Source organism: Camellia sinensis, chromosome 6 (genome assembly GCF_055761805.1).
Source record: "Camellia sinensis isolate YWXY chromosome 6, ASM5576180v1, whole genome shotgun sequence".
Taxonomy (NCBI): domain Eukaryota; kingdom Viridiplantae; phylum Streptophyta; class Magnoliopsida; order Ericales; family Theaceae; genus Camellia; species Camellia sinensis.
The window spans coordinates 27018776-27035109 of NC_138966.1; the positions used below are offsets into that span (position 1 = coordinate 27018776).

General features: G+C 47.3%; 1 protein-coding gene across 1 annotated transcript in view; it reads right to left on the bottom strand.

Annotated features, from left to right (window-relative positions):
- Positions 1 to 14552: 14552 nt before the first annotated feature.
- The window catches only part of LOC145793231 (uncharacterized), a 30654-nt gene continuing 28872 nt past the window's right edge, over positions 14553 to 16334 (bottom strand). The window contains exon 5 of the mRNA XM_082875999.1: positions 14553 to 15033. Coding sequence (XP_082732125.1) covers positions 14553 to 15033 — 481 coding nt within the window. The remainder of the gene's footprint in view (positions 15034 to 16334) is intronic.

Genomic DNA, 16334 nt, shown 5'->3' on the forward strand with positions numbered 1-16334 from the left:
ACCTTGCACAGAAAGGCAGAAGGTGACTTTCGCCACATTCACCCTCACAGACGATGCATAAGAATGGTGGCTACTTACCTTGAAGAAAGAACATATTGTGACTTTGGCCAGATTCTTGGAGATATTCTATGAAAAATACTTTCTAGATTCGCTGCGGGAACAAAAGGCGTCGAAATTCATACATCTAAGGTAAGGAACCATGACAGTGGCCGAATACGAGAGCAAGTTCACATAACTGGCTCGATTTGCGACATACGTCATCCCCACCGAAGCTCAAAAAATCAGGAAATTTGAAGCAGGATTGGATGCTGAAATCAAGGATAGACTGGAGGTTTTGAAACTACCAACCTATGCACCGGTGGTAGATCGAGCATACATTGCAGAAAAAGGGATTGAAGCCTTGCGCTCTGCGGAACCAAGCTAAAGGAAGCGATTTTGGGAAAGAGATAACAGAAGACCCGGTGTCACGCCTCCCAAAAGGGTAAATATGGGCACAACCAGTTCAAACAATCAAGGTCTTTCGAATCCCAGAGGTGGCACCATTCCAATTTGCTCTACTTGTGGAATGACTCATTCGGGACAATGCCGTCGAGACACAAGAGCATGCTTTAGATGTGGCCAAGTTGGCCACTTGCTAAGAGATTGTCCAAAGCTTACCAGTCCTATAGCCGGCCCCTCTGAACCAGTCTGAAAACCTGCGGTACCTGGAGGAGTGAGGAAGGACCAAAAACACCAAGAAAGAGTTTTTGCCCTGGTGCCTGGAAACTCAGAAATTACTGAGAATGTTGTGTTAGGTACACTTTCTGTTTGTGGTCACTTTGCCCATGTTCTCTTTCACTCTAGTTCAACTCATTCTTTTATTACACCACACTTGCTACCAAGTTGACATCAACACCCGAACCCTTAGGATACATACTATCTGTGTCTTTTCCTTCTGGAAACTCCGCCTTTGGCACTGATATATACAAATCTTGTACTATATCCTTAAAAGGTGAAACCTTACATGTAGACTTGATTCCCCTCGGCATTGGTACCTTTGATGGGATCTTAGGAAGGGATTGGTTAGTTGCCAACCATGCCTTTATTGATTGTGAAGCCAAAAAGGTCTTCCTCCGATCACCAAACCAACTTGAGCTTGTCTTCGAAGGAACTGGAGTCTCTCCCCCTCCATGTGTTATATCATTCATGACAGCCTAACGACTTTTAAAAAAAGGTTGTTGTAGTTATATCTGTTATATGATCAATACTCAACAAGAGACCTCCACACTTGATACAATCCTGTGGTTCGAGAATTCCTGGATGTATTTCCTGAAGACCTATTTGGCACCCCGGTTGACCGAGAAATCGAATTCACCATTGAAACCCAACTTGGTACACAACCAATCTAAAAAACCCCTTACCGCATGTCTATGACAGAATTAAAAGAGCTGAATACTTAACTCCAGGAACTATTGGACAAAGGTTTCATTCGACCAAGTACCTTACTATGGGGAGCTCCAGTACTATTCATAAAGAAAAAGAATGGCACGATGAGGTTATGCATCGATTACCGTGAACTAAACAAAGTCATCATAAAAAATCAATACCCTCTGCTACGAATTGACGACTTGTTCAATCAACTGCAAGGCGCTCAAGTATTCTCGAAAATTGACTTGCGTTCTGGCTACCATCAACTAAAAGTCAAAACAGAAAGTATCGAAAAGACTGCCTTCAGAACTCGTTACGGGCACTACGAGTTTCTCGTCATGCCATTTGGCGTCACCAATGCTCCAGCGGCCTTCATGGATCTCATGAATAGAGTGTTTAAACCCTATTTTGACGAATTCGTCATTGTCTTCATTGACGACATTCTCATATACTCCAAATCACCAGAAGATCATGAACACCATTTGCAAAGAGTTCTACAGACACTACGTGATCATAAACTTTATGCCAAGATGAAGAAATGCGAATTTTGGATCACTTGTGTACACTTTCTCGGTCACGTCATCAACAAAGACGACATCTCGGTTGATCCCCAAAAGGTTGCAGCAATCGAGGATTGGCCACGACCTACTAACGTGTCTGAGATTCGAAACTTCTTGGACCTAGCTGGCTACTACCGACGCTTTGTATAAGATTTCTTGAAGATAGTTTCACCCTTGACCCAGCTAACTCAGAAGAATGCACCTTTTGAATTGACTAATAAACAGGAACGTTGCTTCCAAGAATTGAAGAACAGACTCGTGATGGCTCCTATACTAGCACTCTCTACGAAAACAGAAGGGTTCGTAATTTATAGCAATGTCTCTTACAATGGTTTGAGTTGCGTTCTTATGCAAAATAGGAAGGTCATTGCTTATGCCTCCCGCCAACTAAAGACTCATGAAAGGAACTACCCAACTCATGATTTAGAATTGGCTGTGGTGATTTTCGCCCTCAAAATCTGGCGTCATTATTTCTACGGAGTAACCTGCGAAATTTACACAGATCACAAGAGTCTCAAATATCTGTTTACACAGAAGGAACTGAATATGAGACAATGATGATGGCTAGAATTTATGAAAGACTACGATGCAGAGATCCATCACCATCTAGCCAAAGCTAACGTGGTAGCAGATGCGTTGAGTCGAAAGATTACCAGAAGTTTGGCATATACCCTCATTCCCCAGAAGATCAATGGACTGCTTGCCAACATAATCGTAGAACCCGAGCTGATTGAAGAAATTAGAGTCTGCCAATATGAAGATAAACTTTTGAAGAAAAAGCACGAGGAGCAAAGAGGCACACCCGATCCTAACTTCACAATGAGCAATGGGATACTAAAATTTCAGAATTGAATTTGCGTACCCGACCTTCCAGAACTCAATAAGAAGATATTGGTAGAAGCTCATAGTTCAAGGTTTGCGATCCACCCTGGCAATACGAAGATGTATCACAATCTGAAGGAACACTTCTGGGGGATGGAAATGAAGAAAGACATAGCAAGTCATGTCTACAAATGCCTTCATTGTCAATAGGTTAAAGCAGAATATCAGAGACCTGCAGGAATGTGGTAACCACTTCCTATTCCTGAATAGAAATGGGAACACATTACTATGGACTTCGTGGTTGGGCTACCGCAATCAGTCTCGAAGAATGACATAATATGGGTTATCGTAGATCGATTGACGAAGTCAACGCATTTTCCACCAATCAGAATCACGAACTCCCTTACTAAGTTCGCCACTCTGTACATTAAGGAAATTATTCGTTTACATGGCGCCCCAGTTTCCATCGTATTCGATAAAGACCCCTGCTTCGTGTCTCACTTCTGGAACAAATTGCAAGAAGCTTCGGAAACTATTATGAAGTTTAGCACGACTTATCACCCGCAAACTGATGGGCAATCCAAAAGAACAATCCATACTCTGGAAGATATGTTACGTGTTTGTGTGCTAGACCTCAAAGCTAATTGAGATGATCACCTACCTTTGGTGGAGTTCGCCCATAATAACAACTACCATGCAAGCATTAGAATGGCACCGTACGAGGCACTGTATGGAAAAAGATGTCGATCACCTCTGTGTTGGACGGAAGTTATAGATAGGAAATTATTAGGCCTCGAAATCGTGCAAATCACAAGTGATAAGATTCAGCTCATCCAATAGTGAATTCGCACTGCTCAGAGCTGCCAGAAAAGCTATGCAGATACACGAAGATGAGACTTAGAATTTCAAATAGGCAATCATGTGTTCCTAAAGATCTCACCAGTAAGAGGGGTTATCCGATTTGGAAAACGAGGAAAGTTAAACCCACGTTACATCGTTCCATTAGAAATACTCGAAAGGATTGGTTCTGTGGCATATCGCCTTGCGCTTCCACCTGAACTGTCCAATGTCCACAACGTGTTTCATGTTTCGATGCTTTAGCGTTATCTTCGAGATTGAGAGGGAGATTTATGATTTGAGATTGGGCCGTGACGTTAGCCGGACAGATTTGGGCCGAGGTATTGGGCTCCAAGATCAGGCCGTGATATTGCTCGGTAATGGCAAAGCCCACGTGAGACCGAGCTATATGATCTTGGTTTCGCGAAGGGCGGACAGGTGGAGGAACAGCCCAGATGAGGCTCCCGGGCTCACGCGTTGCAAGGTTGTAATGCACGCACCTTAACCCGGTAGGAAGGCCGACGCTTGGAGCTTGGCCGAGAAGGTTGTTGGCTGACCGTCACAACCAATCTCCAGCTCAGCTTCGCCGAAATACAGTTGAGCACGGCCGGAATTAGGCCTGGTAGTAGGAAACTATCAACTGCATTTCAGCATGATCAGTATGGCCGTTGATAGCCGAGATAATGTTGCCCGGCTGCCGTGCTCCCAGCAGAGTGGGCTGGCAGTTGGGTTAGGTGATGTATAACAGGATTTGTGCTGACAGATAGGATAACAGAGCCACGTGTCGAGAGACCAATGGAAGTAGATTTGGGGCGCAGAAGAGTATATGAGCATGTCTGCGCCTCCCATACGGTGGACAGGAACATTTTTGTAAGGAAATTCTTACACTCTAACACTCCTCTCTCTCTCTCCCTCTATCCTAAGGTGTGTGCTAACTTGATCGTCGGAGGGTTTTTCCAGCCACACACCGCCGGGTAGCTCACTGTTATTTGCTCGCAGGTGATCGGACAGAAACGGAGCTCGGAAGAAAGGGGTACGGGCTCGCCGAAATATTTGCTCCCCATACAATTGGCGCCGTCTGTGGGAACGCTTGACAGACAAAACCTTGTCTTCCAGGCTAGTCTGATCGCCGTCCATGGCGAACAACGACGAGTTTCCGTTGTCTGCCATAGATGGAGCCACACCAGAGTATACCCGAAGGAGAGAGGGACCTCCCGCCATCCATCCAATGGCGGACTTGGAGACGCCCACCAGAGGACCGTTAGGAGACGCGCGGGATAAGCGCGGAAGAAGTTATGGTCATTCACGAAGTCCGGACGGTCATCGGCGGCGGAGAGAATCACATGCCCGACGTCTGGAACACAAGTTGAGGGACCAAAACGCTGTCATCCGGCGAATGGCAGCGGAGATGGAGGAGCTCAAGCGGCATGTCAAAGGGAAAGGTGTAGCTGGAGTGGGTGACCACAGTGAGCGCACCCCATCCCGCCGTTCAGGCAGATAGAGTCAGCGACGCACTCCGTCCATTTCTATTACCAGAAGTTACCAGGTTGGTGATTACGACACGCATACAGAGAAGTCTAGCGCGCAAGACAGCACCTACCGGCCCTCACGTCCGGTGACGACGTCGAGGTACTCTTACTCCGCTCATTCAGAGGATTTGCGGGCGGTCTTGAAGGAGCGGGCTCGCCGGCGCGAAGCTCCGAGGATACCGGCGTTCCAGTGGTTATCCTACGGGGTTCATGCCAGCGAAGAGGTCGGAATGCCTCAACCCCGCCAAGCAGTGCCACTCCTAGTGGATTCAGATTTGGCCAGGTTGAGTGCCACCCCTTTCTCCCTGGAAATAGAAACTACACCGCTTCCGGTGGGCTTCCACCAGCCAAAGTTCACGCTTTACGACGGGAAAACCGATCCTTACATGCATGTAAGTCATTTTCGACAGGTCATGGCTGGACATAGGCGGAATGATGCTCTTATGTGCCTCATCTTTCCATCAAGTTTGGGCGAACTGGGCTTGAAGTGGTTTGAAAGGCTGCCGGAGGGGAGTATTGAGAGGTGGCATCAGCTGGCCGAAGCTTTTGTCACACGCTTCAAAACCAACACAAAAACACCAAAGGAAGTCGATCATTTATTGAGTGTCAAGATGGAACCGAGCGACACATTGAAGGCATACAACTCTCGGTATTGGTAGACCTTCAACGAGATCTTAGATTGCCCGGTTAACCTTGCAATCACTCAATACAAGTGTGGTCTCCCGGTCGGATATAGACTGCGGGACTCGCTTACTATGCACCAACCGACGTCCATGGGCCACCTCATGCAGCGCATCAATGAGCACATCTGAGTCGAGGATGACGCGTCAGTAACTACCGTGAAGGCAACTCCGGTAGCAACAGACAAGAAGACAGCAGGCAAAGTGCACGCAGTTGGGCAAGAGTCCAGCCGCTCAAGTGACCGAGCCGAGGAATTGGACCGTGGCTCGAATCGTAAAAACCGGGGTAGAGGACGTCGGAATGACTACCCCCGAGATGACGTAGCGGATGCCAACAGAACGTTGAAGGCAAGGACTGGCATAACCACGGTCTTCAAAATTCTGATCTATCGCATACTTAGTGAAATCCGAGACGAGGAGTATGTCCGGTTTCCTGCTAAGTTGGGCGATGGACAAAAGGGCTACAATCCGCGGTATCGTTGCACGTTTCATCGGGAATGAGGCCACCGGACTGAGGATTGTTTGCCATTGAGGCAACACCTGGAAAAGCTAGTTGCGGCTGGGTACCTGGATCTTTACATTGATGGGGGTGTTAAGGCAAATCAAGTTTCGGTTGATCCGCGGGGACTGGACGACAGGGATGCACCTCCTCAAGGGGTTGTGAATGTCATCCACGGCATAGTGGAACCGGCGCATGTTTGCGAGCTCCGTGGTATGATCAAGAAGGCAGAGCACATGAGGGAAGTTTTGTCAGTACAGCCTGCACTCAAGAGGGGAAAAACGAAAGCGAAAGATGTGATCAGTTTCTCCTCAAGGGACTTCGAGCGCATTCAGACACCGCACAATGACGCCTTAGTAGTCACACTCCATGTCAAAGATTTTGAAGTAAAACGGATCTTGATCGATCAGGGAAGCTCGGTCGAGATCATGTACTACGACGCTTTCCAATAGCTCAAGCTCCGAGATGCGGATTTGGCCCCGGCGACATCGCCGTTGGTTGGTTTCAACTCACAACCGGAGTGGCCTTTTGGAAAGATTATCTTGCCAGTCAAAGCGGGATCTGTGGTCAATTAGGTGGAGTTCTGGGTATTACAGGTGCCATCTACTTATAATTTGATCCTTGGAAGGGGGTGGCTTCACGCTATGCAAGCCGTCGCATCGACTTTCCACCAAGTAATGAGATTCCCCTCGGCTATGGGGGCAATCGAGGAGATTTGGGGCGATCAGGTCATGTCAAAGCAGTGCTTCGTGGCGGTCAACGGGAGCCGGGCTGCCAAAGGATTTGTTCAAATGATTGAGGGACCGGAGGACCAGGGTGTCTTGGATGATGTGGGCACCAAGGCCGAAGACAAAGCTGTCGAGGAATTGGTGGAGGTGCGAATTGATACTGAGTAGCCGGACAAGTTCTTCTTGCTCGGCTCGAGCCTTACAGCCACAGAACGGACCGAGATGGTTGAGTTTTTGATGGCCAACATCGAAGTTTTCGCATGGTCGCCTTACGACATGCCCGGTCTCGATCCTAGTTTTATTTGCCATCATCTCAATGTCTTCCCCGGTGCCAAGCCAGTCATTCAGCGAACGAGGAGATCGGCGTTGCATCACGCCGAGGTAGTTGTGGAAGAAGTCAAGAATTTGCTAGAGGCACGAGCAATTCAAGAAGTACATTATCCTCGTTGGATCTCAAATACAGTGGTGGTACCGAAGAAGAATGGGAAGTGGCGGGTTTGCGTTGATTACAAGACTGTCAACCGAGCTTGTCCGAAAGATAGCTTCCCTTTGCCTAGAATTGAACAGCTCGTGGATTTGACGGCTGGACATAATAGGCTAAGTTTCTTAGATGCCTACCGCGGCTATCATCAGATTGCCATGCATGGCCCCGACCGAGAAATCACATCGTTTACTACAACAAGGGGACTCTTTTGCTACCGAGTTATGCCTTTTGGTTTGAAGAACGCCGGGGCAACTTTCAGAGGATGGTGACCAAGATGTTTGCTCCTTTGCTGGGCCGGACAATGGAAGCCTACATTGATGATATGGTGGTTAAAAGCCGGCATCAGGCAGATCATTTGTCCGACTTGTCCGAGATGTTCGCCATTCTCAAAAAACACAAGCCACGCCTGAATGCGTCTAAGTGTGCCTTCGGCGTGGGATCTGAAATTTTTTTGGGATTCCTAGTCACGAACCGAGGTATCGAAGCAGATCCTACACAAATCCAAGTCGTGCAAGAGTTAAAATAGCCTAGTTCGGCAAAAGATGTGCAGCATCTGGCCGGAATGGCCGCCGCACTTAATCGATTTATAAGCCGGCCATCAGATCGCTGCCGCCCTTTCTTTCAGTCCTTAAAATCAAAGTTCTCCTGGGATGAAGAGTGTGACCGAGCCTTGGCCGAGCTCAAGGAGTATCTGTCTTCAGCGCCACTGTTAGTCACACCGGAGCCTGGGGAAGAGCTCTATCTTTATTTGGCCGTATCACAGCATTCAGTCAGTGCGGTGCTTGTCCGGGCTGAAGGAATCAAGCACCTCCCCATCTTCTATGTCAGCAAAACTTTGCTACCGGCAGAGTCGAGATACTTGCCGTTGGAGAAGCTTGCTTTGGCATTAATGATGGCTTCAAGAAAGTTGGCGCACTATTTCCATGCACATACCGTCATCGTCTTGACCGAGTTCCCCCTCAAAGCTTTATTCGAGTGGGCAGACTTCTCCGGTCGGATTTTAAAGTGGGCGGTCGAGTTGGGACAGTTTGATGTGAAGTTCCAGCCGCGCACTGCCATCAAAGCCCAGACTTTGGCGGACTTCGTCGCCGAATTCTCACATGGAACTCATCCGGTATGCCGGGTCGATATTACCGCGGCCGATGATGAGGTGCACGCAAGAGCATCCGAGATACAACCGGATGGTGAAGGTAGCGACGCGGAGTTTGCGCGCACCACTGAAGCACCCTCAGTTTGTACAGTTTTACCACCCGGTAATGCGATGACGGGGTTGCATATCACCGACCAACCTGCTCTGTCCGGTCCCGCATCACCAAGGGGGCAAGAAATGGAACCACACAGCTCAGAACCTGCGGCTGGCATAATAACGCAACCTGGTGATTCGCCTACGAACTTGAGCATTGCAGATCAACTTGCTGAGTCCAGTGTTGAATCATCAAGGGTGGCTGAATTGGAAATAATCAACACAGAACTCGAATCCGAACGGCCGAGCAGTCGTGATCCCATCAACCTTCGTAACTCTCAGGACCCTTCGCAATGTTGGAAGCTCTTTGTAGGGGAGATGTGGAAACTTTTCGTTGATGGAGCGTCGAACCGCCACGGTGTCGGGCTAGGTATCGTTCTTATCTCGCCAGATGGCCTAACTATTGAACATTCTATCACCCTTGGCTTCCCAGCATCCAACAACGAGGCTGAGTACGAGGCACTTTTGGCCAGACTCAAAAGCGCCCTTCAGATGAAGGCTTCTGAGCTAATGGTGTACAGTGACTCCCAGCTTGTGGTTAACCAGGTCGCTGGGATTTATGAAGCAAAGGATGACAGAATGGCAAAGTACCAAGCTTTGGTCAGGGAGCACATCAAGCAATTTCAGGCAATCAGAGTTCAACAGATTGGCCGAAAAGAGAACAACCGAGCTGATGAGTTGGCCGGCCTCGCCTCAATGGTTTATTGCGCATCTCCTAACCCCCTGTTAATTGAATATCTTCCACGGCCGAGCATAGAGGAAGCTGGACAGACGGATGTATTCTGCGCCGTGCTAGGTCCTTCCTAGATGGACCCTATAGTCCTGTTTCTCAGAGATCGGATTTTGCCAGCCGAGAAGAAAGAAGCGCACAAAGTCCGGGTGAAATCAGAGCGGTTTTGGCTCTCTCCATCTGGAGTGTTGTATAAAAAGTCCTTCACCGGTCCTTATCTAAAGTGCGTGCACCCGAGTAGCGTGGAGGCCTTCTTGTACTAAATTCACGAAGGCGTCTGTGGCAGCTACATAGGGGGCAGGTCCTTGGCCTACCGCGCTATTTTGCAAGGCTATTGGTGGCCGTGCATGCAAGCCGACGCCCAGAAATATGTTCGCAAGTGCGAGAAGTGCCAAAAGTTTGCGCACCAGATTCATCAGCCGGCCAGAGAACTTCTTCCCCTAACCAGCCCTTAGCCTTTTGCAATGTGGGGATTAGACATAGTGGGGTCGCTCCCAACAGCACCAGGCAACCGGAAGTTCATCGCGGCAACAGACTACTTCACCAAGTGGGTTGAAGCCGAGCCTTTGGCAACAATCAAAGAGAAAGACGTGAAGCGGTTTGTCTGGCAGAATGTGGTAACACGGTTCGGCGTCCCTAAAATTTTGATCTCTGACAACGGCACCCAGTTTGACGGTCGCTTATTCAGAGGGTTTTGTGAAGATTTGAAGATTGAATTCTACAACTCCACTCCGGCTTACCCGCAATCTAACGGTCAAACCGAGGCATCAAACAAGATTATTCTTGACGGACTGAAGAAGAGACTTGAGAAGGCCAAGGGAAAGTGGGCTGAGGAGCTTCCCAGCGTCCTTTGGGCATACCGAACTACCCCTCGGCGTTCTACCGGGGAAACTCTATTCGCTTTGGCTTATGGCATGGAGGCGATCATACCTTTGGAAGTAGGTATGCCCACTCTCAAAAGTGAAAGTTTTGAACCCGAGCTAAACGCCGAGGCCATTGCTCTGGAAATGGATCTGGTGGAAGAGCGCCGGGAAAAGGCTCTCATCCACATCGCTGCCTACCAACAAGAGCTCTCAAGGAAGTACAATAAAATGGTGCACCTCAGACCGTTCAAAGTAGGTGATTGGGTTTTGAGGAAAGTTATGGGCAACACCCTAGTGCCCGGTGAAGGCAAACTAGGGGCAAATTGGGAAGGACCCTACAAGATAATCGGTCTGGCGGGTAAGGGGGCATACCACTTAGAGGATCTCGATGGTAAAGGAATACCCCGGCCATGGAATGCGGCCAACCTCAAACTGTACTATTTCTAGCTTTTGTTTTTGTAACAACCCTCGTACTGTTTACTGATTAATGACTGATTGATTACCGATAATCACTGATTACTGTTAAACGGAACTGATAATGACTGATAACTGACTGAGAATTGAACTGATTAAAGTACTGAGCTGACTGACCGAAATTGAAACTGAATTGAGTGAATACACCTGTTTGAATTGCATTTTATCTGTTGACTGTTGGTTTGATCTGTTCGTGTTTTATGTTTAAACTATTAATTGAAGGCCTTATCGGTGGCCGAATTAGAAACCGATTAGTGTTTTATGATCCTCATGATTAATGTGATTTTATGGTGTATTTACCTGAAAACTGATTAGGTATGATTAAATTAGATTAAATATTGATCAATTGCAGAGTTGACCTTATTTACCGAACTACCCCTAGTGGACCACTATCTCGCACACACACTTGAGCCTTATACATTGAACCAAACATTTCTTTGGCCTATTTGTGAGACCCTTAGCCGACCATAGAGAGAGAAAGACTTGAGGAGTTGAGTTCATCTCAATATTGTTTGGAAATTGAAGAATTGTTGAAGGGTAGATTGCATATTTGAGCTCCCTTCTTGAACTACAAGACTAAAGGTAGCTCCATTGCCTTCTTGTTCATGTTTTAAGTTGATTCTTGCATGGTTCATGTCATATTGATGGAGTGTAGAGCCAAAACATGGTTTAGATGTTGAATTGTGGCTTGATTGTTGCATGCATGTACATATATTGAAGTTTTGAGGTGGTAGTTCATAATACCTCACATGCATGTCCATCTTTTGGTCATACTCCATGAGTTCATCTTGTTTTTGAAGGTTTGAGCTCTTTTGAAACAGCATTAAAGCTTTGAAAATGATTTAAGATCATGCATGTTCGCATGTTCTCCATGTTCTTGGAAAATGGTTTGAAATTGGATTTGAATTAAACACCCTTGGGCTTTGATTTCTCAAATTGAGCTTTGAACCATGTTATTCTATGTGTTTATAAATGTTTTCTGGAAATTCAGCCCAAGAGGATCGGTTTTGATGCATTTAAACTTGAGTTTGAGCTTGGAGGTGCAATCTGGGTTTTCCAGATTTCGCACTTCCGCTCGAGCGGGGAATACGAGCAACCAGCATCTCTCTGCACTGTTTTACAGTCCGCTCGAGCGGAGGATCGGGCGCTCGAGCGGAGTCATGTCTCAAGCTCGAGCGGGTGTCGAGCGGAGATTTCACCCATCCAGTACTTTTACAGTACACTCGAGCGGGAAAGTTTAAGCTCGAGCGTGTACCTTTGTTGCATGACCGCTCGAGCGGGGAAACTTGCGCTCGAGCGGGACTCTGTTTTTCTGAAAATGCTTTTAAATGTGCATCTTTGCATCCTCACCCCATTCTAGGCATTCTTAGGCCTAGTTTAAGACATCTTGTTGAGGATATAGATGTAGAACACACCGAGGCATTAGGGATTAAGTTGTTATCTTTCCCAGCTGCGTAGCTTAGTGTGTTCAATCTGTTAACTGTGTAGGGTTGGCGACTGGGGAGACACGCTCTAGCTTACTGTAGCCCGAACTCTGTGCGTAACAATTGTGTAAAGATATGTTCAAATGATTATCTTCTGAATACTGAACTGAACTGTTTACTGAACTGCTATTGTTTACTGAATGAATGTATGTCCTATATTCTAAACTGTACTGTGGCATCCTTGGCATCTACTGTTACTGTTACTGTTATTGTTACAGAGATCTCTGTCGGTTCCCTCGTGGAACCACTATTGTTTACTGACTGATGGCCATCATTACTGTTCGGTCTTTAAGACCTACTGTTTACTGCTATGCTAATGGATGTACCACATATGATTGAATAACTGTTCCGACTGAAATACTGATTTAATGGACTGTTTTCATTACTGTAAGGACATTTCATTCATAACCCCTTTACGCATTATGTTATTCACTGGGCTTTAGCTCACTGTTTATATATATATGTAGGTGCTCAGCCACCAGACCGGAGCTAGGAGCGTGGGTTAGACTCCAGTTTTGTCAAGCCAGCCTTTGTGCCTCACTGCGAGGTTCCGAGCCTATCGTGTTAAGGCTTAGGGGTGTTTTACAATTCCCCCTTCTGCACCGTCTCACTGTTCTGTATAGACTGAATGTTTACCGTACTATTATCTAGGGTTGAGTCCCTAGTCTGAATGATTGTAAATATTGTGCATACCGTTCTGTACTGTTTACGTATAAATGTATGAAAAATCTTTTCATATAGACTGTCGCAGCTCATTGGGCATTGTTTATTTACTGTTTTGGCTTCCGCCAGGCCCTGTACTCTGTTTTACTGTATTACTGTCCTGCAGGCCTTCGGTAATCTCGGATTACTGGCCGGTTACGGTGCTAAACCCATAGGGCCGGGTTTGGGTCGTGACAGTTTTCTTTTTGTGCAAAGGAATTTTTTGCCTTTCACTTCAGAATGTACTTCTTTTTGTCAATATATAGAGGTGTCTTCTTTGACTTAGCATTTTGATCGATTGCTTTGAATACTTGAGATTCTCAACCGAGATGATTTACTCCGGTTGAAAGAGTTGATGTTTTGTTCAAATTAGAGATTCTCAATCGAGATGATTTACTCCGGTTGAAAGAGTTGATGTTTTATTCAACTTAGGTATTCTCAACCGAGATGATTTACTCTGGTTGAAGGAGTTGGTGGTTTGTCCAACTCAGAGATTCCAACCGAGATGAATTATTCCAGTTGAAGGGGTTGGTGGTTTGTCGAACTCAGAGATTCCAACCGAGATGCCCTACTCCGGTTGAAGGAGTTGATGGTTTGTTCAATTCTCAGAAGTAAAACCGAGATGTTAACTCCGGTCAGGTGAGTTGGTGGTTTGTCCAACTCAGAGATTCCAACCGAGATGAATTATTCCGGTTGAAGGGGTTGGTGGTTTGTCCAACTCAGAGATTCCAACCGAGATGCCCTACTCCGGTTGAAGGAGTTGATGGTTTGTTCAATTCTCAGAAGTAAAACCGAGATGTTAACTCCGGTCAGGTGAGTTGGTGGTTTGTCCAACTCAAAGATTCCAACCGAGATGAATTATTCCGGTTGAAGGAGTTGGTGGTTTGTCCAACTCAGAGATTCCAACCGAGATGAGTTACTTCGGTTGAAGGAGTTGGTGGTTTGTCCAACTCAGAGATTCCAACCGAGATGAGTTACTCCGGTTGAAGGAGTTGATGGTTTGTCCAACTCAGAGATTCCAACCGAGATGCCCTATTCCGGTTGAAGGAGTTGATGGTTTGTTCAATTCTCAGAAGTAAAACCGAGATGTTAACTCCGGTCAGGTGAGTTGGTGGTTTGTCCAACTTAGAGATTCCAACCGAGATGAATTATTCCGGTTGAAGGAGTTGGTGGTTTGTCCAACTCAGAGATTCCAACCGAGATGAGTTACTCTAGTTGAAGGAGTTGGTGGTTTGTCCAACTCAGAGATTCCAACCGAGATGCCCTACTCCGATTGAAGGAGTTGATGGTTTGTTCAATTCTTAGAATTAAAACCAAGATATTAACTCCGGTCAGGTTAGTTGGCGATTTGTGCAACTTCGTGATTGAAATCGAGATGTTCTGCTGAAAATAGAGTTCAAGAAAACCGTGCGAACACTTGTTGCAATTAAAGTTATTTATTGATAGAAAGTTAATACAAAAGGAGGGGCAGAGAGCCCGGTTACATGTGCAAAGCAATTAAAAAAAAAAACTACGCTAAGGGGGAGAGATTGGTGAATTCATCATCTGAAGTTGTCTCCAAGTTCACTACTGGAGATCGGTCCTTAACACCGGGCTCAGTTCGGCCGGGCTGCTCCTGTTCTGGTTGCTCCTCTCCGTCAGTATCTTCCCCGGCCTCTTCCTCTTCAAGCCCTTCCTCGGCCTCTGCCTGCAATGCACTGAAGACGTCATTGGCATATGGCACGAGGTAGGCCGGCAGGGAAGCAAGCGGCGGGGTGGCAAAGACGTCAGTATCAGGTCCCTGACTGAGATGCTCGCAGGCAGACTTCCAACCCGCTTTGAAGTAGATGTCTTGGGTAGCGAAGACCTGCTTCTTGTAGCTTCCCTCGGCTTCTAGGAAGCCGGCGTTGTTTGCATCTCGGCAGTCCTTCTTCCTTGACTTTTTCAGGGCGTCCAGCTCGGCCTGGAGCTCATCGCGCTTCTTCTCGGCCTCGTCAAGCTGACCGTGCAATCTGTTGTTGTTAGCATTGGCGATTTAGAGAGATGGTTTTGGCCGGCCAAGCTCGGCTTGGAGACTTTGGACTTGGCTGTCAGTGTCGGCTGCCTTTTGCCGAAGTCGGTGGATGCGCTCCATGACTAAGTGTTGTTTTTGGATGGCCTGCAAAGAGGAAACCTGATCAGAGAAGAAGAAACCGTGCAAACACTAAGAAAATTGGAGTAGAAGGTTAAGACTTTTACCCTGGTCATGGACTTCGCGGCTGATTTCACCAGCCAGGTGTCAGGAACGTGGTCGCTGCCAACTACGTCGCTCGGTAGGAGAAGGGCTTTGGAGAGATCAAACGCAAGAAGATGTTCTTTGTCTCCCTTGACGGAAGCCGTTGCCGGGATCTCTTTTCCCCGGTGCTTGAGCTGCGGTCTCCATGTCGGCGTTGGTTCAGCTGTGACGGTAGGTTGCTCAGTGGATAGTTCGGTAATCAGCTCGGCAGACGGGTCCGCGCGAGCTCTTTTGCTAGCCCGGCGTGTTACTTGGCTTGACTCCCCGGCAGCTTGAGAAGCAAGGGCGACCACGGCGCCCCTTGACTGACCGGCGGCTGGAGAGCGGGTGGCGACACTCGGTATCTCGGCAGACGTTGCGGTGAGCAGGTTCATGATTCGGCTTCGTTTGGCCATTTCTTGCTCTTCTGTCAACCGGATTAGTAGAACGTCTGGCAAAGTTGGATCTGGTGGAGGAGATGAAGCACGGAGGAAGTCTGTAACTTTACTCCGGCAGGGAGCGGAGTATCTGTAGGTTGGAGTATAGCCGAGCAGCTCGTTGCAATCTCGGTTGCGATGGCAGAGCACAGTCCGAATTGCCTCTACGTTGGGAAATTGGTAGTTGGCTTGCAAGGCTTGGATTGTTGCAAAAGAAACAAGAAAACTGGTTAATTACAGAATAAAGAAGGTAAGCTGACCGAGCAAGTTTGAGCGGCTTACATGAGGAACCGAAGTTCTTACTTATAAACCAGCCCGGTACCTCGGCTGTTTCGTAATTACCCGACACCCAGAAAAAATCGTCGTCGTGCAAGTCTTTATCCGGGGTGCCGGTTATAAGTTTCTCCTTGCCCGGTCTGATTTTCAAGTAATAGGCTAGGTCGTCACCGGTGTGACCCATAGTGTATTGCCTTAATATCTCGGCTAGACCTAAGTTGGTGCCTAGCCGATTGTTCAGTTCATGGACGCCGTTGATAATTCGGTAAGTGTTGGTGGACACTTGTATGGGTGCCAGCCCGGTGCCGCGGAGGAACTCGGTGATAAGTGGGTTGAGTGGGAAGCG